This window comes from Ambystoma mexicanum, chromosome 14 (assembly GCF_040938575.1).
Source record: "Ambystoma mexicanum isolate Mex_15411 chromosome 14, UKY_AmexF1_1, whole genome shotgun sequence".
Lineage (NCBI taxonomy): Eukaryota > Metazoa > Chordata > Amphibia > Caudata > Ambystomatidae > Ambystoma > Ambystoma mexicanum.
In genome coordinates, this window is record NC_090940.1 from 606,812,846 (window position 1) to 606,837,330 (window position 24,485).

General features: G+C 47.6%; 1 protein-coding gene across 1 annotated transcript in view; it reads left to right on the plus strand.

Moving 5' to 3' along the window:
- VIPAS39 (VPS33B interacting protein, apical-basolateral polarity regulator, spe-39 homolog) overlaps positions 1–24,485 on the plus strand; it is a 375,619-nt gene that overhangs the window by 7,380 nt on the left and 343,754 nt on the right. Inside the window, exon 2 of the mRNA XM_069637994.1 lies at positions 24,183–24,275. Within this exon, the coding sequence (XP_069494095.1) occupies positions 24,183–24,275 (93 nt within the window). The remainder of the gene's footprint in view (positions 1–24,182; positions 24,276–24,485) is intronic.

The following is a 24,485-nucleotide window of genomic DNA, read 5'->3' on the forward strand; positions in this document are numbered from 1 at the left end:
CAGAGGGTCTTGAAGCCAGTCAGGTCCTCCGAGCTACCCCTTAGACTGACTCCTTTATTAGTAAGAAAAGCCTAGGACCAAGGATACCCTTGCTGTGGGATCTTTCTATCCCAGGGGACCCGAGGTGGATACATATCCCAAAAGGTTGGCCAAGGAACATCCCAACAACCTGCTGCTGAAAGATCACCACATGGTCCCATAGCCCAGAAGGGATCCCTGTGGGGAACAGGAGAGGATTTATCCATATCATACAATCAATCCAGACCCCAAGAAGAACCCTGATCAAGGTTGTTAGAATCTCTGAAATGGCTATGCTAACATCTAGCGCAGGGCTCTGCAACCTGCGGCTTTTGGATTGTGACTCTGTGATCCCTCATCATTGACTATGCTGGCCTGGGATGATGGGAGTTGTAGTCCAAAACCTCTACAGACTCCAAGGTTGCAGGCCCCTTGATAAAGGGTAATGCCTAAATCAACATGGAATGACTTGTACGGGGATGAAAGTTGTCTAATTCCACTTACAGGGAGGGCCCCAGTGCCCCCGACCTACAGATAGCTGTACTCTCAGGCAAATATGGAATAGCCCCAAAATGTGGTGTTGCCTATAAACATGCCATTGATGTGGATGTAGAAGCAGTAGACGAAAATTACATTGGAAATGTTAAAATCCTACCCATTAGGCGTGGCAATTACCCCACAGTCTATTGCCCATTTTATTTGTGATGCACTAGCAACTCCTGGGTTCTCAAAATAGGCTAGCGTCCCCCGCCCACTTTGAGAAGAAATAAAGGGATCAGATCCAACTACCCTATCATACAACCCGCATCAGAAACAGAAGAGGGTAAACTAAGAGGGTAGAGGGTAAACTAATCTCTTCTGCTGAATTTCCAGGAGCAGAAATAAATAATATCTCGGTAATTAAGACATCTTCATCAAATTCAGCATGACACAGAACATCTTGAAATACTTGATCCCATTTAACCTGCATAGTGTTTTCCAAGGATATATTAACAGATCTAACACTTTTTGAAGATACTACACTACAAACATTAGTTTACCATATCTTCCTGACTGGTGGAACAATTTAACCCCCTCTTAGACAAGACTGGGAAGGCCTGGGATCAATTGATCCCTTGGGTGTTAGTCAACATAAGGAATATGTTGCCAGTCTCAGCTTGATTGATCCTGTTTGAATTGTATCCCAAAGACATCCTGGGTGTGCTGAGGGGGAATTGGGAAGTGCAGGAGAATAACGTAGAGCGCACAGCGCAATTCATTCAGAAGATGACTGGGCATAGTAACATCATTCATGATGTAGTACATAAACATCTCATGGCATCTCAGAGTAGGCATAGAAATAGCTATGACCCAAGTGCCAAGCACAGGATCTGCAAAGTAGGTGCACATGCCCTACACACTAACTGAATCTCCAAGAAGCCTAAAGTAGCAGGTGTTCCAGCCTTCCAAGCTATAGAAGGAGCAGGTACCATGTAAATTGTTTGAAATCCTGGAAGAGTGACATCAATTCTTCCTTGATGTTTAATGCCAGTCTCCAACATGTCTCAGTCCAATCCAGAAAAGAAAACCATGATGATTCCCACGAAATTACCATCATTAACCCAGAACACCTTGGACGAATCCAATGATTTATTTCTCTGCATTCAAGCACATCCCTGGAAACGCCTTTGTTTGAAGCCATGTTGAGTCCCTGAAGCCAGATCCGTGATTATGCATGAAAAGGTGGAGATGATGTTGCAAATGGGACTGATTGGAAAAATGTTCATTGCCCATAGTGCTTGTGTGCCAGCACGAAAAAATATGGTACTTTTGCATGGATTTTATTAAAGTCAATGACAGAGAACATCTGCAATGATATCAACTTTAGAGCTAACAAAAGGCTTTCGGCAGGTGCCCCTAGCTCCTGGACATAGTGAACACATCCTTCTCTGCACCCAATGCCTGTTTTCAATTCACTGGTCCCCCTTTTGGCTTTAGCGTGGTGCCGGAAACTTTCCTATGTACCACATGCTTAGGCCACATTGTCAAAATGAATTGCCACAGATCGATGATCTTATCCATAGTAATACCTGGAGAAAACACATTTTAAATTTGTATTTAGTTTGTTAGATACTCACAGAAGCTGTGCTTACGGCTAATCCGACGAAGAAGAAGTCAGAACACTCATCAGGAAAATGCGAGGCTTGCTTGTGTGCAGTAGAAAAGTGATGCCCCAAACCGAAAAACCAGAGGCAGTAGGATCAGTCACACCTCCTACAAACACCAAACACCTTCCCAGGGATGGCACCAAATATTTTTTCCTGCATGTTCTCCGAGGGATATACTTCATTCTGATTTTTTGAAAGCTATCCTCCCAAGTAATAGTTGTACCGGCAGGAAAGAAAATGCAATTTTCCACTTTGCAATCTGCCTATTCTAGTCATGCCAGTTTACAGCAATAATTCATATTACAAACCGATTCCTCCATGGTTGGCTTTGGAGCAGTTCTCTCACAGGGGAACCAAATCAGTGCACTAAAAGGTCTACATTACTTGTTATGATATATGGCATTTATAACGCGCCTATACACAAGTGTTTCAAGGCGCGACAAGGCAAGGGAGGGTGAACAGAGGGAAGAGCAAAACAACGATCTTACTAGGTCAGGTGACATTGAGATTGCGCAAGTGCCGGGGTGGGGGGAAAGGGAAAAGTAAGGAGGGAGCAAACAGTGCAATACATAGGATCAACAGTAAAAAAATATAATTAAAACAATTTGTAAAAAAGTGTGGCCAGCTTGTGGCAAGTGCAGGGGTAAGTGCAGACATCAAGTGTCAAGAGCTGGTAGGGGACTGTAAGGATACAGAAACGGACCCCAAGTGCAGGGGTTGCCGGGGAGGCAGTGCAGATGTGCAACTGGCACGGGAGGGGACCTGTGCCCGGGATCAAAGGGTAGCCAGATGACCAGTGCAGTTTCAGTCACGAGTTCAGCAGGGGAGAGCAGGAGAGAAAGCAGAAGCAAAGAGGAAGGTCTTGAGGTGCTTCCGGAACCGGAGATGGTTCTCCTCAAGTTTCAGTGAGGCTGTTCCAGAGGGAGACCCCAGCCGAAGAAAGAGATCTACCTCCAACTCGTTACTTGGAGAAGTGACTGATCCTGAGGGATTTGGAGGCGGATGAGCGAAGAGCTTGAGAAGGAAGATATTTAGGGAGAGAGAGTTGAAGGTATTTAGGCCCCAGGCCCCAAAAGGCCTTATGGACAATGCAGAGGGTTGTCAACATAATCCTCACAGCCACTGGGAGCCAGTGCAGAGATTTCAGCCCTGGAGAGTTCCGATCCCTGGTCTTGAGGCCTAGGCCAAGTCTTGCAGTCTGTTCTGGATGAGTTGCAGAGGGCGGAGAGTAGAAGCAGGCAGATTTAGAAAGAGGCTGTTGCAATAGTCCAGCCTAGAGAGAAACGGAGCTCTGGAGACAGTGAGCTTCTGGTGGAAGGAGAGGAAAGGAAGAATACCCCTGAGGAGGTGCAGCTGATAGTGTGACTTCTTAGAGATGTGAGGAGAGAAGGAGAGTGTGGAGTTTTTTTGCCTCACAGGTGGGAGCGGGAAGAGAGCCAAGAGAGGCCAGCCAGAGAGCAACAGGAAAGGAGGGAGCAGGTGTGCCGATGAGGAGAATCTCCATTTTACTGGCATTAAGGCAGAGCTCATTGGCAGCACACCACTCCTGAATACCGGACAGACAGTCGGAGATGAGAGAAGGAGATGAGGTGGCAGAAGGGAGCCTGAAAATTAGCTCAGTGTCATCCGCATAGCACTAAAAGTTGGGGCATAGAGTGGCAAAGCGGTGGGCAACGAGTGCCAGGTATTGGTTGAACAGCCAGGGAGAGAGGTTAGACCCCTGGGGAACACCACATGTAGAGATGGAGATAGAGAGGAAGGTTAGATGAACTTGTCCAGTATAGAATGGAAATGTTTGCAATTAAAGCCCCATATGTATCCTTAAAGTGCTAATAGGGCATACATTTATACGTATTACCAAAACATGAACCATCTTCTAGGTTCTCCAGGCATGAAGGTACAATGCCTGTATAAAGCGATGGTTCTTACCTCTACAACCTTATTCCTTCCTGGTCCAGTATAGAGAAGATAATTTGCAGCCTAACATGAACTACCTGTCACAATATCTTCTGGAAAACCAACCCATGTGTGGGGCCACCCCAGAAAGGTATGGAGTCAAGTCGAATGCATGACCCTGTGCCAAAACCCAGGCGGGATTTGCATCCAAGGATAGTGAATCTTCTAGGGTCCCTTTACCAGAGCCTTGAGCTACCTGGGGGAGGTACAGGGCGGGAGCTGCAGAGGAAGCATCTTTCCTCCCATACCATTATTGAATATGAAAATAAAGCATATAACAGTAGAGGGTCTCAATTCTTGTCTTCCCCCTTACAACCCCCATTTACCCTCAGACGGACTACCCTATCAGTAAAAAGAGCATAGGGGAAAGTAACCCCTTGCTGCAGGATCCCCTTTAGTCCAGGGGATCCCTGTGTGTACCACATCCCAAATGATTGGCCAACAAACATTCTGGTGACCTTCAACTTTAGCTATCATCAGGGGGAGGAGGGATAGGGGTGCAGTAATTCAAAAGGGATCCCATGTTGTAAACAGTAGAGGAGTTACAAAGATCATTCCGAGTTGGGTCACAAGCCTGTGAGTCAAGCTGCTTCACAGGATCTCGCAGGACCAAGACAGCCGATTGATTTCTTACCTACATTAGGAGCAGAGCTTTAAGGGAGAAAGGGGAGACACCACTGGATGGCTCTGACCCACCAAGGGCTCGCAACTCATTGGAGTAGAACTGGGAGTAGGAAGTGGGGCTTCTGCCCACAGCAAAGACGGCCGCCAAGGCTTTTAAAGACTTACTAGACTGGGAAACTGCTGCAAGCAAGGTGATTTGGAACTGGAGCCTATCCTTAAGTACTACACAGTGAGAGGAAGCGCAAGAACACCCAATCAGTGGCCATGATGGTTGAGACTGGCTATGGTGAGGATAATAGAAAGCTGGTAGAGTTGGAAAGTAAGGGAGCAATTGACCGGAAACCAAGGGGAAGCTAGGAGAGCGAGGACTGGCAGGAGGGTACTGGCATCAGAGGAGCAGGATGAGGATAGGAAGCCTTAGAGGGCTTCTGAACTTGAGAGATCTAAAGGCACAGAGACAAGATTACCGACTAACTCAAGCTTCTGACCCATTGCCAGTTTAGACACCTGGGAAGATGGAGGGCCTAAGCACCATTCCTGACTGAGCACTCCAGAACATGAGATTGGCACCATATCCCTCCTGAGAAGGAGTGGCACTATATCTGAGAATGAGCTGGGACTATATTCTGGAAGGAGCTGCAAGCTATGACATTGATCGCTGGACTGGACCAGTATACCTGAAGGAAGAATTTGACAGCTTATCCAGTTAAACAGGAAGTAGTAACGCAGGAACTTGGTCAGATTACAAATAGCAAGATGGGGTAACCTTTTCCTTCTGGCTATGGATTGGCAAAGAATGAAGCGAGGCACTATCCCCATGTGACAGTGATTTGGGAAAAGAAATGGATGGGTGAGCTATCCTTCTGACTGTGTTTGAGAATACGATCCTGGATACAGAGCAGTACCCTATAAGAGCAAGTTCTTCAACACCCTGTAGTATAACCCGTACTGATCCATTGTTATTTAGCAAGTTCCAAGTATCGAACCTTCTTTCAATTATAAATAAGTCCTTAGTTCTCATATGCATTTCTCACCCACTCTGACTTTCATGTATTAAGTCTTTGAAATGTATACCTGCAAGTCATGTGTGTTGTCTGTTTATCACAGAATACTCAAGGAAAGGCAGGCCGCAAGAGATCCATAGTGTGAAGTGCTGGGAAGTAAATGAAACTCGGCTCTCTTGGAATGTGTTGCCACCAGGGACATTAGGAGTATGAGAAGCTTCAGGATAATACTCTTCTGATGGTGTATGTCAGTGGTCTAACACAAAAGCATGGGTATCCCTGCAAAACCTGGCGGGGAGCATTTGGATCCTTGCCTTTTTGAGTCAAAGGCTTTTGGCTAAATGGGGCTTCAAAAGAGTGGGGGGTCTGCGACGCAGGTTTGTGTGTTAAAACCATGCCTTGAGTCTTTTAGGACCCATTAAGTGGTCATATTCATTTCTGTGTGTGTGGGAATGAAAATAGTTGTTGTGCAGCCTTTTTTTTTTCAAATTGTTTTTATTGACAATACGCAAATGAGGTTGAGCACGAATGCTGACCCAACCGGCAAAAAAAGAACATCAATGTAAACCAAGTTGTCAGTATTATTTTCACTTTTTTTTTACATTAACTCCCTTTCCCCTTGCCACCCTCCCACGCCACCCCCCCCGAACAAATAACATGCCAAGTCTAGGGGTGTTGCAAACTCTCAAACCTTAGGGGAGAACACTTGCTTATCATATGGTTACAAAACATATTACTTGAGACAGCGGGGCTCGAAAAGAGGACCATCGATCAGGATTCATCCTGAGTACATGGGAGGTGTAAGGGGGTATGTCGTCACAGCCTAGCTCAGTATTCGTTTTACAGCCTCATGGAAACACAATCATCGTGCAGGAGAACTGCAGTCCATTCTTGAGCAAAATCAGTCATGGTATCATTTGCTATTGCAGTAATTTTTTCATATACAAAGATCATCCTAAGTTTGCAGAGCCATTCCTCTTTAGAGGGCGCCAGGGCGCTCTTCCACTTTTGGGCCAGCGCCAATCTCCCTGCTCGCAGCATGGCACCGATGACCTTGGGATACACATTAGCTTCAGCCTCTGGTGTGGGAGTGCCCAACAGAACCTCCAGGGGATGAAGAGACGGGCCAAACCCCTCAATATCCCTAATCCAACTGAGCAGTTCCGACCAGTAGACCTGTATGGCCAAACAACCCCACCACATGTGAAACCAGGTACCCCGTTGGTGGCAGCCTCTTGGGCAAAAGGGGGACACATCCCGAAACATCTTGGACAACAAGGCCGGGGGGCGATGCCATGAGTGAAGGATCTTGAAACTATGTTCCATGGCAGCGGTGTACAGGGAACCCGAAAAAATACCTTTAAATACAGCCCTCCAAGTATGGTCGTCCAGTGGCATGCCCAGCCTTTCTTCCCATATGCTTTTGAAGGGCTGTCTACCCTCTAGATCAGCAGTTATCAAAACCCCGTAAAATTTGGATATCGAGCCCTTCCGAGTCGTACTTTTAGCCAATATGGTTTCGAATGGAGTGAGGGGGCGTCCAAGCTGGCCGGCCCACCTAGGGTGGGTCAAAATCCCTTTCAACCGCAGGTATTCAAAGACCGTGGGGGGGTTATCTACCAAAGCCTCGGTCAAGTTGCCATACTCTATGAAGCCCTCTTCCCGCAAGAGTTGGGAGACCCTTTCCAACCCCATATCAGACCAGGCCTGAGTGTCCTGGAAACCCCTAGAGCCCAGATCCATGGGGGGGCCCCAGAGCGAGGACAGCGATGAGGGCCATGATGACAATAATTTATTAGCTTTGTTGGGCTTCCATAGTGCCCACAGGGCCGCTAGGGTGGGGTGTGTTCTGATTTGAGAGGGGAGAGCCCTTGGAGAGGCCCATAAGAGGTCTCTAACTTTTTTCTGGTGGGTGTGAACGTCTTCAATATATGTCCAATAAGTGCCCATGTCGTCCCGCATATGCTCCAACATCACCCTGAGCTGGGCAGCTTTGTAGTAAAGCCGGAAGTCGGGGAGGCCAAAACCGCCATGGGACTTCGGGAGGGTCAGGGTGGAGGTCTTGACCCTTGGCCTCTTACCATTCCAAATGAACATGAGAACTCTGGTTTGGAGCACCTCGAAAAAGGACTCGGGTATCACAATGGGAAGCGCTGCGAATAGATAGAGGAGGCGGGGCAAGATATTCATCTTCACTGTGACCATGCGCCCAAGCCAGGAAAGCGTGAGGGGTGCCTAACGCCTAAGGTCATTACTGACTTGAGCGAGGATCTCCGGGAAGTTGCTCTGGTATAGTTGGGATAGATCCCTGGGAACGGTGGTGCCGAGGTACCTAGTGGATACCCGTTCAATTCTAACCCCAAGAATATCGGTGTTGTTTCCAATGTCCTGATCCCCCCAAGCCCATGGGCATGATACTTGATTTAGACGCATTTATCTTCAGTCCAGAAAAAGAGCCGAAGAGGTGTATAAGATCAAACAGCCGGGGTAAGGAGTCTTGAATGTTGGTTAAGTAGCTTAAAATGTCGTCTGCAAAGAGGGAGAGCTTAAACTCGCACTCGCCACACTGTATGCCCGTGATTTCCGGGTCATTTCTAACCGCTATGGCTAGAGGTTCCATTGCCAAGGCATACAATAGGGGCGACAGGGGACATCCCTGCCGAGTGCCCCTGGAGAGGGAGAAGGGCTCTGAGGTGCCCCCATTGACCAGGACTCTCGCCGAAGGGCCATTGTAGAGTGCTGCGACCCACCCACAGAAATTGTCACCCAGCCCCATCTTCCGGAGGACCCTGCCCATGTACGGCCATTCGACACGGTCGAAGGCCTTTTCTGAGTCTAGTGAGAGGAGGTACCCTTCCACTCCCTGCCTAGATGTCTCATGCATGAGGTCAAGGGTTTTCCTTATATTGTCTGGCCCTTGGCGGCCCGGGATAAAACCCACTTGATCACCATGCACTAGGGTGGGGAGCAGCTTGGCCAGTCTATTCGCTAGGAGCTTGGCTAATATTTTCACATCGGTATTAAGGAGGGATATGGGGCGATATGATTGGCAATATGAGGGATCCTTGCCCTCTTTAGGCAGGACAACAATCAAGGCTGACATCATCGTGGGGGGAGGGAACCTTGGGCAAGAGCCGCATTGAACATCTTAGCCATGAATGGGGCTAGCAGGGACCTATACGTCTTGTAAAATGTAACTGTGAAACCATCGTCTCCCGGGGCTGTGCCGCTCTTCAAAGAGGATATAGTATCTATTACCTCTTCCGGGGAGATGGGACTCTCGAGAGAATCCGCTTTGTCCGGTAGAAGGCCCGGAATCGGGAGGGAGTCCAGGAAGCGGTCAACGTCATTCCCATCCCCTGTATATTCTGAGCGATACAGCTTTTCATAATATAGCCTGAATTGTTCAGCTATCCCGGTGTCCCTCGCGGTCGAGTCCCCCTCCGAGGTGTGAATTGAGTTCACTCTCCTGCTATTCCTCATGTCTCGGAGTCTCCAAGCCAAAATTTTATCCGCCTTTTCCCCCCTTTCCATGTACCTCTGCTTCAAGAAAGCGAGCTTCCTTTCTGTCTGACCCACCTGGAGGTCCGCCAGCCTGGTTCGCAACCCCTGTAGTTCCTCCCAATGTCCGGGGAACATCTGAGACCTTAACTTCCCCCCCGGCTGGAGGGCTGCTATTTTGTCCTTTAACCCTTTCTCCTCATGTTCCCTCTCCTTCTTTCTCTTGGAGCCAATACCAATGAGGGTGCCTCTAATAGTTGCCTTGAATGCCTCCCACACTCCCATAGTTCCAACCTCGCCATTGTCATTGAGAGTAAAGTATTCCTCAATGGCTGCTAGGAGGGTTTGGCGAATCTCCCTGTCCTGCAAAAGCAGGTCATTACACCTCCATCGGGATCCGGCCACCGGGACAGGAGGAAGGCCAATCTTAATCTTTACCATATCGTGGTCCGACCAAGGGACAATCTCCACTCCTGAGTCGGTGACCTCTCCCAGCAGCGAGGCGTCAACCAGGATGTAATCGATACGGGAGAAGGCTGAATGGGTCTTTGAATAATAGGTGTAGTCTGGGTTCCGGCCCTTCACGGGGGTGCACGTGTCAGCCAAACCTAATTCCCCATTCACTTCCTGGAAGGCCGACGCCAGCTTCTTGTAGTGACGGACATTGGGACAAGGCTTGTCAGATTTCCTGTCTCTCTCGGGGCAAAGCACCATGTTAAAATCTCCCCCAACCAGAAGGGCACCTTCAGAGAATGACATTATTACCCCTCTCATCCCCTCCCAAAAGGTATCCTGCGCTTCATTAGGAGCATATATGCAAACCAGTGTGAACAAACGACCCCTCACCTCCCCCTTCACCATGAGATACCGGCCATCCGAGTCTGCTTTTAAGGCTTTGAACGCAAAATGGGCCCCAGGAGAAATCAGCAAAGCTACTCCCCGCTTCTTAGTCTGAATAGAAGCCGAGTACATCTGAGCTATGGGTCTGGCCTTGAGCTTAGGCTCTTTTCCCCGAACCCAGTGAGTCTCCTGCACAAAGAGAAAGTGAAGTCGCTGCCTCGCAAATTCCCTCACAATTAGGGACCTCTTCGCAGGCGAGTTAAGTCCGCGAGCATTCAATGACCCCACTGTCAAGAATTGGAGCGGATCATCCATTACAGAACCGATAAAAGCTCATAGCTCCATTCTTCGAAAAGCAAGCGTGTTTACTCCCACAATACTTCCACAACCCACTGACAATATAAGACAGCTCCAGGGGTGTGAGAATACCCGAAAAACTTGGCACAATGTAACTGTAACCCCAACAACATAACTCCCCCTTTTCCCCCCCTCCCCCCTCCCCCCTAATCGCCTGGTCGTTCCATGGCTTCATCCGATCGCCAGTCCAGGCCACCATTGTTTCCCCTCCACAGGCTGAATAACTCGCCATAATCAACACTCCGAGCCCCCCCCACCCCCATGTTCAACGTTAAGTACAATTAGCTACATCACCCTCCATTCACATAAGCAGATGCCGGCTTAGTCGTCAGGCACCGGATGTTTGCTTCAACTATTTGGGGGGCCCGGCGAAGCCGGGGACATTTTCCTAAATTTCCTCTGACCTCGCACCCTGCGCCTCTCCTTGGGAGCTTTGTTCCCTTTAGGGCCTGTCGGTGCTCGCTCGCGCTCCTGCTCCTCCAGTTCCATGTTGGAATTGTCCAAAAGTTCACCTGACACTCTTTGGATATCATCTTCAGTAATCAGGGCATACTTGTAGCCCTCGAATTCAAAGGAAAGGGAGAAGGGATATCCCCACCTGTAGCGGACCCCCTTGGATTGAAGCATCTTTGTCAGCGGGGAGCACAGGCGGCGTCTTGCAAGGGTAAAGGCCGACAGGTCTTGGTACACCGAAATCCGGGCCCCCTCCCACACCACAGGGCCCTTCTTACAAGCCAGTTCCAGGATCCTGCTCTTTTCCGAGAAGTAATGAAAGCGAACTAAGACGGATCTGGGGCCTCTGGAGGGTGCACCTGCTCTGTGGGCCCTGTCAATGGTGGGCTCGCTGGTATTGGCTCCATCGAAGAGTACCCCTATTACTGCATTGACCACCTTGATGACGTCTGCTTGAGTTTCTCCCTCGTGTTCCGGGAAGCCTAGGAAACGTAAGTTACAGCGTCGTTCCCTATTTTCCAGATCGTCCATTTTTAAAGAGCATCTCTCCTCTCTCCTCTCGAGCTCCGACAGGCGCATATCGAATTGTGTTTCAAAGATGTCACTCGAGGCTGTGGTGTTCTCTAGTGCCTGGACTCTGTTGTCGATATTGTCCACCTTTTTGTCTAAGGTGTCCAGTCTCAGAGCAATATCCGCCCTAAAGCCTCTGATTTCTTCCAATAGGGCCGCCATGCCTCTGGTGACCGTGCTGGCGTCGGCCGGCTCCTGTTCCGTTTGGGTCGCCATTCCGGGTGGCCTCGGGGGATCGGGGGAAGACCGGCGAAACTTCTGTAGGGATTCTCTCCAGTTCATCGACTCTCCCCAGGCATCCCTGTTCCGCAGGGGGTTCCCCCAGAAATTCAGGATCAACGTGACCCGCTGGCCCACTCAGAGGCGGCGCCGCGGGTGGGCTGGGGGCAGACCCAGCACCTGGGGTCCCAGTCCCGGGCCAGTTCGCTCCTGTAGGTTTTGTTTTGTCCTCCGCAGGGTTCTCTCCTTGCCTCTCTCCTCCCCAGCTCGCGCGACCGTTCTCCTGTTTGAGCTGCGAGGGCCTTCAGCGCACCGGCGGCCGGACCTGGGGTGCGGTCAGCCGGGGCCCAGCTCTCCCAATAAGGCCCCGCGCGGTAGGACGGTCCGCCTAGGAAGTGCGGCGCTCGGGGGCCACTCCGACTCCCGTGACCCCTCCGAAGCTTATGTGTGTGTCGCTGTGTCTCCCCAGCCTCGCTCCTGTCACTTCCCGCGGTGTCGTCGGTCCCCAGGGGGGCCGCCCAGATCGGGCCAGCACTGTCTCACCTCCCGGGTGCGGGGTCGCCGCTCGCGGAAAAAACGTGGAAGGCCGTGGGTTGCCAGCATGGGCCAATGCAAGCCCTCGCCCGAGGCTCCAGTACGCCCTACACGGGCTCCTCAAGTTCCACCCACTCACTCGGGGGCCGCTGTGCGCCGCTCCTCACCTGGTCCCATAGGCCTCGTCGAGGCCCACAACTCCGCCGCACCCCCGCGGGGCCGCTTCACGCTCCCGGGCCCGCCGCGGGTGCCACCAGGCACATCCGACCCCCGTTGGACTGCACACGGCTGGGGGGGAGCCGCCAGCCCGGGTCGCCGACCTCCGTGAAGGCCTCGTTCAGACCCGGGAGCAGAGTAGATCTCCGCGGAGCCGCGGCGCCGCAGGAGGGTGGGGCCTCCGTCCCTCAAAACTCAGAGGCTTCGTTCTCCAACACGGTTCCACCTCGGGAACGCAAACTCGGGCCGGGGGCGCCCGCGGCGCCCGTGTGGGTGGGGGTGGTGTCGGCTCCTCGCTCCGGGGGTTTCGGGGGGGGTTCGGGACCCTCAAACAGCGCCCTGGCGGGGAGACGAGCCGAGATGCGTCAGACCATCTCTGCGCCCCCTGGTGGATCTCCGTTGTGCAGCCTTTTACCTATCTTGGCTACAGAAGTGAACTGCAGTATCACTTAAAAAAATATTTGAGATAATTTCTAGGCAGCATCACAGTACAAGGAATCAAACTATAATCCTATATGATGACACGCATCAAGATATTGAACATCACAGAAATTGTGAATATGCATATTGCACCCAATGGCAGACATCATCCGCTCCTACATACAACCTCTGCTTCATCCAAATGGATGATACTCTGACACTCCTTGGAATCGGAAACACACAATTTAGCTGCCTACTTCACTAATTGCATGCTGAAGTTTCAGTTTAGTTGAATGACAACAGGCTCAAGTTCATCACCACTAAAACTGAGATAATTTGCTCTAGTTCACACCCTTTGTTGTGCATTCCAAAAATCTGGCTTATATCAATGTGACCTTACATAGCCATGTTACAGACGTCTGAAACATAATTATCACTGGCTCATAGCACACATTTTGCAACTCGGATTAGTTCAGTACTAAAACATTCTTTCTTCCGCCCTTCTGATTGTTACTAACTAATCACAAAATGATGATGGTTTACATTTTCATCTCCAGTCTTATCGATTGATGAAATCAAACTTGCGTTGGCCTAAATCCACACACTTCAAGTAGTCCCGGAGACTGCTCCTCGCCTCATCTTCCGTCTTCCTTGCCAAAATCCCAACTCACCAGAAATCGGCTCATTACATAGCCATTCAGGAAAGAAGAAAAAAATCAAGGCCATATGCACTGTGTAGCATAACTACCATTCATGGGCCCAACTAATCCTAGAAAAATCCCCCAAACGCATACCATTTACATCGCATACCATTTGCATCTACGTGATAAACAAAAGTTATTTTTTTTCATCTTTATTTAATTTTAAATCAACATATCAATAAAATAACAGTGAGAATCACAAAACGTGGACAGTTTATAGCAAAATCTCAAATATACAAATATCAATAATCCCATTAGAAATCAACCTTTCCCAAAAATCCCACCCCCTGTCCTAATTTCAATACTAAACTCCACAAACTACATCTACAAACGAACAAAAACACTACAACATCAGCCCCCCACCCCAACCCCACAATTTCCAATCTAAATTACTCCACACCTTACCCAAATAAATCATTAAAAGAATCCCAACTTTCACAGTATTCAGTCTCCCGATGTAACCGATGAGCACGAGATCTTTCATATCTTGACAACAAGCGCAAATCCACCAACCAACCCTCAACATGTGGCTTTTTCCATGACTTCCATACTTTCATAATATGTTTTACTGCCATCATCAGTGCCCTATTTACCCAATCAGCACCACCACAAATCTCCAAACCCCCACTTCCATTCAAGAGGAAAACCGCAGACAGAAAAGTTTGAAGAAATGGACTTCCCAACACCAAATCTACCCGATCAAAAACATCCTTCCAAAAGGTAAGCACTCGTTCACATTCCCACAACATATGTAAATAAGTTCCCCTTGAATGAGTACATCCCCAACATAAATCTGAATCCATCAAACCCCTCTCCTTCATTCTCACTGGGGTCCAATAAATGCGTCCCAAGATTCTTTGATGAGTATATCGCAAATTCAAATCCATTTTATCTCTCACCATTACCCTCCAGGCTCTATCCCATTCATTTTCCGACAAATCCTGACCCAACTCAGATACCCATTTCATACGTAAAGTCTCCCAAGAGACCCGCATACATTCTTGAATAGGCATCAGTTTAGTAAACGTGGAGACTACATTTGTAGCAGTACCACTCAACACACATACTTGTGGACAATCACCCAACGGTTCACATAGCATTAGATACCTTTCTGACAACAATTGCTTTAGGGACAAATACCTATTAATCTCATTATTACCCAATCCATATTGGCATAATAAGTCTTCAAAAGCCACCATCCGATCACCTCTCCACACATCCTCAAATTTCAGGATTCCTTGGTTAGCCCAACCCCTCCAGTATAACGTTTTATTCTCAATCCACCCAAAACTCATCTTATAAAGTCGATACTTTCAGCTTAAGACAGAGTTCTTTGGCACTCTGCCGACTCACATCGGTAAGGATGACAGATGAATCTTCATAATGCACAGTCCCATAGAGGCAGATATGGTATTTGCTCTAGGGCGTTCCTCATCGGAGCCGGAGTCCTTGTCCCTTAAGGGGAGTCACTCCCATTGAGGTTCCACTTGCCCAGACTCCTAGGGAGGGTCTTGCAGAGCAGACTCACCTCCTTAAGGGGTTGACTCCCCCTTGCGGACAAGGAACGAATACCTGCATTACTTCCTACAAGCTAATCCTTGTTATATCTTCCTCCTGATTGTCACCTGTTTAGGTCCCCATAGGCACAAGAAACCGTAAAATGAGCGTTATGCACTATAAGAAATACAATTAGTAAAATAGACACCCAATGTAAATCCTGTCTTAAGCTGTTCTGCTGCAATAGAACAAAGGTTTTTTAAAAAAACTTGCTAAAACAAAAACATTCAGTAGAACCCCAAGGTAATTGGGTTATTAAAAAAAAGGTCTAATGCCATCCCTACATTTCTACTTCCAGACAAGCAGCAACATTTTCATCATCCGATTGGATCTTAATGGCCATCAGATGAGACTTTGCCTGCCGTCTAATGACTGTAGCGGGCTATATGAGGCTTCTCCTTGCATGAAAAAAGCCAAACGGAAATCAAAACCCCTTCTCACCTCCATCTGCAAAAAAAAACATAATTGTGCTGAGAGGAATGCATTTTGCCATCCTCCGCCATGGCCAGTAAAGAACCTGTCTCTCTGCTCTGCCTATACCCTGCATTATGCGGTGATGGCCTACATCTGTAATGTCATGCCGCCTAGCTGAGGTCAGGCTGAGGTCGAACACCTTGTGCAGCTGGGATTCCAGATGGCTGTACCTGAGTCAGGTGGGCAAAGCTTCCCAGAGCATACTAAGGAGTCGTATTGCTTTGCTACTTTCCACTGTGGCAAACACTTCCACATGAGGGAAGAAGAAAAATAAGGCATGCCTGCGACAGTGTTGGATGCAGTTTGGCAGGATGTCCACCGATGGATTCAGCCATGTTGTTGTTCTGGGACAGCACTTCTTGCAATTGATTTTCACCTCCAGTGCAACCTAAAACAAGCACTGTTAACTTTTTATTCCTCGTTGAGAAATGTTATAAGGGCTCTTCCAGCAAAACCTGCTCACAATAACAAAACATGCAATTAGTTACACGCAGCAAAGAGTTCTGAGCCTAACGCCAGGAACCACAATAGGGACATACTAGACCCAGTGAAGTGTTTGGTTAACTAGTGGGGAGAGTTAACCTGAAGGTGACTGGAGAAGGGCAAGCATGTATAGAATCATATGTAGGAGGAATAGGATGCCTTCCTCCAGGATGGGAACTCGTCCAAGATTTAATTTGGACTCTGATCATGAAAAAGGACCTTGTGGTAATTTCAAACTGACAATCAATATTTTGCTGAGCAGTGAATTGAATTACTCCATATAGAAATCGGCAACACATCCATATTCAGTGCGAGGGTGGACTAAAAGATGGAATGTGCTGGGAACTGGAACATATATACTTTAATTGAAAAATAAATGAATATAAAGGCATTCGTAAAAGCAAGTTAGACACCGTTAAAAAGCTATTAAAATAGTACCCCAAAAACAAAGCTTCAAATAAACAGTTGATAATAAAGGATTTCAATTCTTTCACACATTTCTCCAAGGTACACCAAATACAAAGTGATAACTGAGAGTCATTGCAGAATGCATGCACAGCATACCAATCTTGGAGACAGGAACACAGCCATCAATGGAAAGACCATTAGTGGACTATCTATGTCACTGTTTCAGTTTTATATTGTAGTACAGTAGTTTCCAGGCATAAAGTTGACTTGATCGTAAAGGCCCTGTTCCTTCCCAAGATTCTTTTGGTTTATCAAAATCGGTCAGCGTAATGTTTAATATTCGGCTAAGGCTCTCAAATATAACGGGAGGGCATTCCACAAACTGGGGGCCAGCACAAAAAACGAGCCGCAATCCAGACGCTTTCAGTGACATTTTGGAATTTTAAGAAAGACATGCGCTTCAGAACGAAGGCTGCGTACTGGGCAGTACCTTTCCAGTTTTCTTGTCAGATAATTGGGGCCTACATTATGCAGGGTTCGATGAACAGTACACAGAATCTTAAACTCGATCCGTGCTCCCACCAGGTGCCAATGCAACTGATGAAGAAGAGCAACAGAGGGAGTCAGAAGAGGTGCTTTGAGCGCCAGGCGCGCAGCAGAACTTTGAAGGACCTGCAGCCTGGGATCTGGTACTTCGGTTGCCTCAAATAAAACCCATTACAATAGTCTAAGGATCACATTGTAGAGATGTGACCAGTGTAATACGGTTTTCCACAGGAAGCAAGGGGACAATCTTCCTCAGAGATTTCAATTTTCCGAAGCCAGCACCACAGATAGCGGAAATCTGGGCTGCCTGTGATCCATTGGGAAGGAGTTTCACTCCAAGGCTGTTAATCGAAGCACAGGGTACACGGCAAGGGCCAAGAGATTCAGGCCAGTATTGGGAATTCTAAAGGTTGTCCCTTCCTTCAGCTCCCACGACCAGGACCTCTGTTTTTGTTTCCATTTAATTGCAGCCAATTGGCCGCCATCCAGGAACCCAGAAAGTCACGCAGCTTCTTGGGTGAATCAGCTTGAGAAAATCAGCTGCGTGTCATTGCATTGGAATAAAAGAGTACTCCGCACTCTGTAATAAGGTTGGCCAACATTCGAACATATAAATTAAACAAAAGAGGAGATAAAGCCGACACCTGCGGGACTCCACAAGACAGCTACATGAGAGAAGAAAAACATGCTTGGAAGGATACTGTTTGGGAGCAGCCCTCCAGGAAAGACCTAAATCATGCCAACAGAGAGCCAGTGACAACCGCTTGCTCCAGTCGGGCTATTAGGATTTCATGATCGGCTGTATCAAAGGCTGTGGAGAGATCCAGGATAATGAGAACTCCGGTCTCTTTGCGGTCCTGGAGCAGCGCAAGATCGTCCAGCAATGATATAACGGACTCCGTCCCCATCTTGGGACGAAAGCCTGATTGAAAAGGGTGAAGGCAATCGTTATCTTCAAGATATCTCGAGATCTGAGGTGTAACTATCGCCTCCAGCAGCTTCATGTTAGCAGGGAGATAGGCCTATAATTAGCGGGCACCCGAGGATCCAAGTTGGCTTTTTTTTAAGAGTGGAAGAACTACTGCATGTTTAAGAGCCGACAGCACAGTTCCCATAGAAAAGGAATTTTGAACTGCCTCAGTCAGCAAGCCCATGGCCTCTAGAGGGAGAGCTTTCAAGATATGAAGAGGCACTGCATCAAAGGGAGAAGCTGATTTTAGGCCCAAAAGACCTTTCCTAACAGTTTCAACGCATATTGGGTTAAGTTTAAAGTTGTTTGCGGTAATTGGAATATCAGAACCATTAGTCAGACAGGGTTGCACAGTTTCCTCTCCACCTTGACGATCTTTGATGCCCTTGCGGAAGTCCACAATCTTTTCAAAGAAAAAAGTACTGATTTCATCGCATCTAAGTTGGGCATCCGGGGTTTCAGCAGAAGTAGTCACCGGGCAAACCAAAAGCTCTTTAGCTACTCTGAACAACTCATGAGAAGCACAAGCTGCTTCAGTTATTCAAGCAGCATAGTATATGACTTTGCCTGATCGGATCATCTGATGATAGAAAAGCACTACCTGCTTATACATGTTGCGAGCGTCTACATCATATTTGAAACGCCAGTTCCTGTTAAGACATCTGCATAGCTGTTTCTGAGTTCTGAGTTCGGGAGTATACCACACCTCAGAAGGTTTCAGTCTGCCACAATGAGGAAGGCTGGGAGCCTCTCTGTCAGCTACCGACTAAAAAGAGCTCAGGAAAGAGGACAGTGGGTCAGCACCCTCCTCCCTAGAATGTCTGCATTCCTCAGAGAGTAGCTCAGTAAACTGGATCAAATTAACTTTATGCCAACTTCTACGCAATTGAACAGCCTGCGAGACCTTCATAGAACAAAGCGGAACCAAGACCAAGAACTGAATCAAAAAATGATCCGACCAGGTCAGAGGGACCGGGATGCAACTAGAGACCATTCTTTCCTTTTTTTTTTTTGTTAAATGTATTTGATCAATTTCCAAAGCAAAACTAAATAACATACAGACTTTGTGAAGCATTTCCAATGATACATCATATTGTTCGCCTGTTCCCAACTCCTCCCACCCACTTCGCCTCTCTCCTCCTAGCCTATGTATGCTACATACTATGTCTACCTATGATCTATATTAATTGAACTTCTCACTGTTTCTCTATCCCACAGATTGTAATGGTGTAGGTGTCCTAGTTGAGGTGTCATCACGTTTCTCGGAAGCCAGTTCTTGTATCAACTGTCTCCGAGCCGCTAAATCCATGTTTTGCTCTTCTTGGCCCCGACGGGCTGCCTCTTGCCACACAGCAGTTTCCGCTAGTGCCCATTTCTAGAGGTCCTGCATCCACATCCCTATCGCTGGACCGTGACGAGCCTTACACCCCATTGCTATCCTGCGCTTCGACTGGATGAATGCTAGGTCTCTCAGTTTACTTGCATGTCTGGCGTGCTTTCGTCTCAGAATGATTCCTAGCAAGCATGCCTTGGGGAGACCAGGTCTGACGACAATCCGACCTTAGTTAGAGTCCCGGTTACTTCCTGCCAAAATTGGTTTATTTCCGCGCGGGCCCAGAACATGTGTATCAGGTCTGCGTTACTCAGGCCACATTTTGGACAAGCTTGTTCTGTTGCATTGCCAAATTTTGCAATTTTATCAGGAGTGAAGTATGCTCTATGGGTGACATATAGCTGGATCAGCTGAGTCTTGCATTTTCGGCAAAGATAAGATCAAGCATGTTCCCGCTCTCATGGGTGGAGAGGTGGTTACGCAAGACCAAAGGGAGGTCTGATAAACAAGTGACAAGATTATTGGCATAGCGATCCGACGGATCGGTGGGGCGAAGATTTAAATCACCAATCACCACCAAATTGGGGTGTGCCAAACTTAAATTAGCCACCAATTGCATAAAATCGATTGCAAAGTCAACCAGGCTGGCTGAAGGCGGCCTATATACCAATAAGAAATGGATTGTCGTGTTGACTATCTACGAAAAGCTACCAGTGCAGCATGACCCAAAACAAGTTTGGACAAGAGTTTGGACAGCATATCTGCAGTCCTTTTCTGTTAAAAACACACAAAGTTGGCCATTGGTGGACTTAACAATAGTATTAATGTTGAAGCCCAAAACGAACCACACCAGAGGGTACTGTCATATGCGAGAAAACAAAGGGTGTCTCACTTGCTAGTCCCCAGGGATCTCTCTCTCTCAGGTGGCCAGGGCACGGCATCGCTGTTGTATGCAGACCCTGGGGGTGGACCAATGCGGGAGGATCACCTGAGTAAGCGATCTTCAGGGATTGGGGGTGAGGCTACCAAGGATGAGACGCAGGATCTCCCCCCCCCGTGCCCATGCCCCTTCCTATTTTATAGGATTTCCCAACACCCCCTTTTTATACAAACACTGGGCCGAGGAAGAGGGCGACTGAGAGTAAAGAGGCTAACACTTGCATATCTCATTGGACATGTCCCGTTAATCAGGTCAGGCACTTAATCACATACATCTGAGACCCATTAGCTCCCCCTACACGGATAAAAGGCCAAACATAGAGACACACTCTGAGCAAGGTGAAGCACAAGAAGGAGCAGATCTTCCGGGGTCAAGGCGAACCCACTGGAGCAGGACGACCAATCAAGGGATAAGAGCAAAGGTAGGGAAACCCTGAGGATCCCTGCAGGAGGTCGTTGCCTCCGGGTAACCGTGAAGGAGACACAGAGAAAGCCAAATCCCAGACAAGAAGAAGACTGCATTGTGTTTCAACAATGCCAGCAACCCTCCCGGTGAGCAACAGGAGTTGGCGAGGCCAAGCCTGTGGTAAACTTGACTCGCGAATCAAAGCTGCAGACAAGAAAGGAATGCAACAACCAGTGAGTTAGCGAAAGACATGAAAGGCCGGTTTGTGTCAAGGAAAGACTGAAGACACAACAGTGTATCTGACAATTCGAAGCTTGTGCCTATGCTGATGAGACGTGAAAGAAAGCAAACAGTAATGAACCTTTAAGTTACCAATAACTGAACCCAGTGATACAGAGTAGCAGAGTGGTCCAGAGAAAGGAAATGTCCAACTCGAAAGTCTCCGTGAAATGTTTGATGTCTTCTTATAAAGCTGTGAATTGAACGTACTTTGGAATGTGCAATGGTCGAGAATAACCCTGATGAAAGGGGAAGTTAAAAGGTGATTGCTTTAAGAGGAAGATTTCTTTGAACTTTTCTGATTATGGTATGGAACTACCGTACCAAGAGACATTGGGGCAAATAACATTAAGAGAGAGCTGAAGTGAAATTTGAAGTGGTCCTGCGAAGGTCTATGTTGAAAGCCTCGAACTTTCAAAAGTCTTCGACATCAGTGAACGGTCCGAACCCGACTGAGGGTGACCGGAAACATGAAATAGATTAAGGGAAGGGAACACCTAAAGAATGTGAATAAAGCTTGGGGAAGGGAACCCCTTCATGTGCTGTGATTACGAGGTCCGAGCCCGGCTGAGGGAGACCTACGTGAATTTCTGTTGAACTGGGAAAGTTGGAATAAGTGACTTTAACGTGGAAGGCCAAGCGGGCCTGGACCCACGTTTTGAACTGGCTTTTTTTTTATAACCTGAGTCAGAGTGTGTCATCCTGTTTACAGGGCCTCTGTGTTGTCCAATGTGGTGACGAGAGCTGACTCAGCCACCTTGATCCTTTGTTATAACACTGACTTTCCTTTGTATACACATTCCCCTCTCTTGTACACACGTTTGTACAAGAGATGGGGCAGGCATTAGGTTTTGTTAGTATAAGCCATTTTGATTTGGCATAGACTGACTAGGACTGTAATTTCTTTATTATTTGATCGTAGAGACTACTCCCATCATAGCTATAGGGCAAGTTAGGAGTTTTTCCAAACCCCAAGAAGCTAATAAAGGTTTTGAAACTTGTAACTCTTGTGTCATACTTGTGATACCATGCCTCCCTTACACATAACACACACTGTCACAAAGACAGCACTTAGTTTTTAGTTGCAAGCCTTATAAAACCAATGAGCCTACCGAGTCACCATTCAGGTTTCGTGTGTTGAATTGATCTATGTTATGTTTTGATAAAATGGGCTTCAGGGATTTTATGTGCTTTGGGAGGTATGACCACATCATTATTTGAGGATCAACGTTCATTGGTTAATTTACAGAGTACATCACTGCTTTGTGGCTTTAAGTTAATTTGTTCGTCCAACCAGGAGCACTTGAGCGTAGCTTGCAATAAGTTGAGTAGCATGAATCGGACATCTTTAAGGTCTTCAATGTGTAAACTGCCTTCTTGTAAACAGTGCAGTTCATATTCATACAGTGCATTTGTGGTGGACTTGGTTTTTAATCCCTAGTGGTGATGTGAGAAACCTGAAGGTGTATCACCCGCTAGACCCAGTGGGGGAGGATCCCCTGGATGAGGGGTCTTCGGGGAGTGGAAGTGGGACACCCTTCCCTGTAACACCTTTTCCCCATCCTACCAAGTAGGATAACTAGGAACTCAACCTCCCGCCCCCTTTTTCCGACACAAACACTTTTTCACAGACAGCGCACCTTGAGCGAAAACAGACTTAACATCAGAACCGTGTACCTGACATGTCCCAATACAATGGTCAGGCAACATCAGGCAATTACTGATCATTACACACACACCTGACCTCCATCACATCTCCCCCCACACAGATAAAAGGCAGAGCACGAAAGCACACTCTGAGCGAGGCAAAGCACACAAGGAAGCAGAGGTTCCAAGATGGCAGTTTAATATGAGGAGAAAGACGGCGAGACCAGAGAGGGTTGCAAGGAGGGAAGTGCCCTTGACCTTTTCAGACCATTACTTTCGCGAACCTTGGAAAGTAACACACCTAACACCGGGAACTAAAGCTGAACAACCCTGCATTCAGTGTCAGAGGTACTCGGGGCTCTCCTGCGTCAATAACCAAGGTGGGGAGGAGCAGCTGCCGCCATGTTACTGTCCTTGGCTCCTACAACAAAGCAGCGCCAGTAAAGACAGCACAGCCGGTGAGTCGGAGAGACTGATACCAAAACAGCCTGTGTTAGAATCAAGGTCTAACAGCAACATTATATGAAGAAATCTAAACAGAATAGCGTGTGAAACGTATGTGATGAACGACGCAAATATAACTGAAAACCGCAGGAGTAATTGAACTTTCGGGAGGCCAAATAAGACACCATAGACAGAGTTGTCCGGCGCCATGTGAGTGCTCCCTCAAAGGTCTTTCGGGTATCAAACTAATTGCAACTTTTGAAAGGGGAATTTTGAGATCGAATTCGTCCTGCAACGGGTCAAGCTAAATCCTGTGTACATTCGAAAGTCTTCGATAGTTGCATATGTGCTACAATTGATCCGAGCCTGGCTGAGGGAGACTATTTGTGACAGAGAAAGGATCTGAGCCCGACTGAAGGGTATACAGGGTGGACCGTAAGTCACCCGACAAAGTGTATTCTCTGAATGTTATAAAATGGGATCTGAGCCTGGAAGAGGGTGATCCAAGATACTGACTGTGATATTGAAAGGGATCGGAACCCAGCTGAGGGGCATCTGGGGTGAGACACCCGAATTGAACACTCGAAAGAGGAAAGGAACTTTGTACTTATTTCTGTTCTTGTACATCAGGCCTTCTTAGTCAAGAGACTTTTGGAAAGCAAAGAGACTTGTATCACAGAAGGCCATGATGCTGGTGATAGAACTTTGTCCTCGTGCCAAAGAAGCCAGAGTGTGTGCTTTGCTCAGGTGAACCACCATGTCCAGTGCTAAAAACGTAGGGAAGGGAGGCCAACGTCCTGAACATCCTGACATATCATTTTGTGAATACGTCTTGCTTTTTCATGAACTCTACCCCTCACTATGTTTGTTTAGCGGAAAGGATTGGCAATCAGAATTTTTAGTATAGGTCCTTTTATTTGTTGAGCCGCCAATAGGACTGCATTATTATTATTATTTGATGGTCGTAGCTTGCTCCCATCTGTAGATGTAGGGTTAGATGGGCATTTATCACACCCTTGTTAAAGTTCAATAACCACCCTTGAACTGTGGTCACTTGTGTATGTCTTAATGTTGATATCATGCCTTCCTTACAGTGGGTACTGGAAATGTAATTGTTTGTTTGCTCTTCTCTTCAGATGAGTCGTCCCAAGAATGAGGAGGAGGAAGACTACTGGAATAGTTCCAAGTGCAGGGCCTTCACCTTTGAGGATGATGACCAGCTGTCACAGGTCCGATCCAATGGCTGCCCCATGCTATCTCTAGCTGGGATGTTATTGTAACTTACACAGAAAGCATGGTCCCTGGAAATGTATTACTTATTTAATTTTCATTGGTAACATGCTGAACAAGTCACTTCAAGGCACCAGAGGGAGGTGAGGAGGAGAGGGTGGGATGAAACAAGAAAAGTTTGATATGGAAGGGTCCACACAGACAGGCCT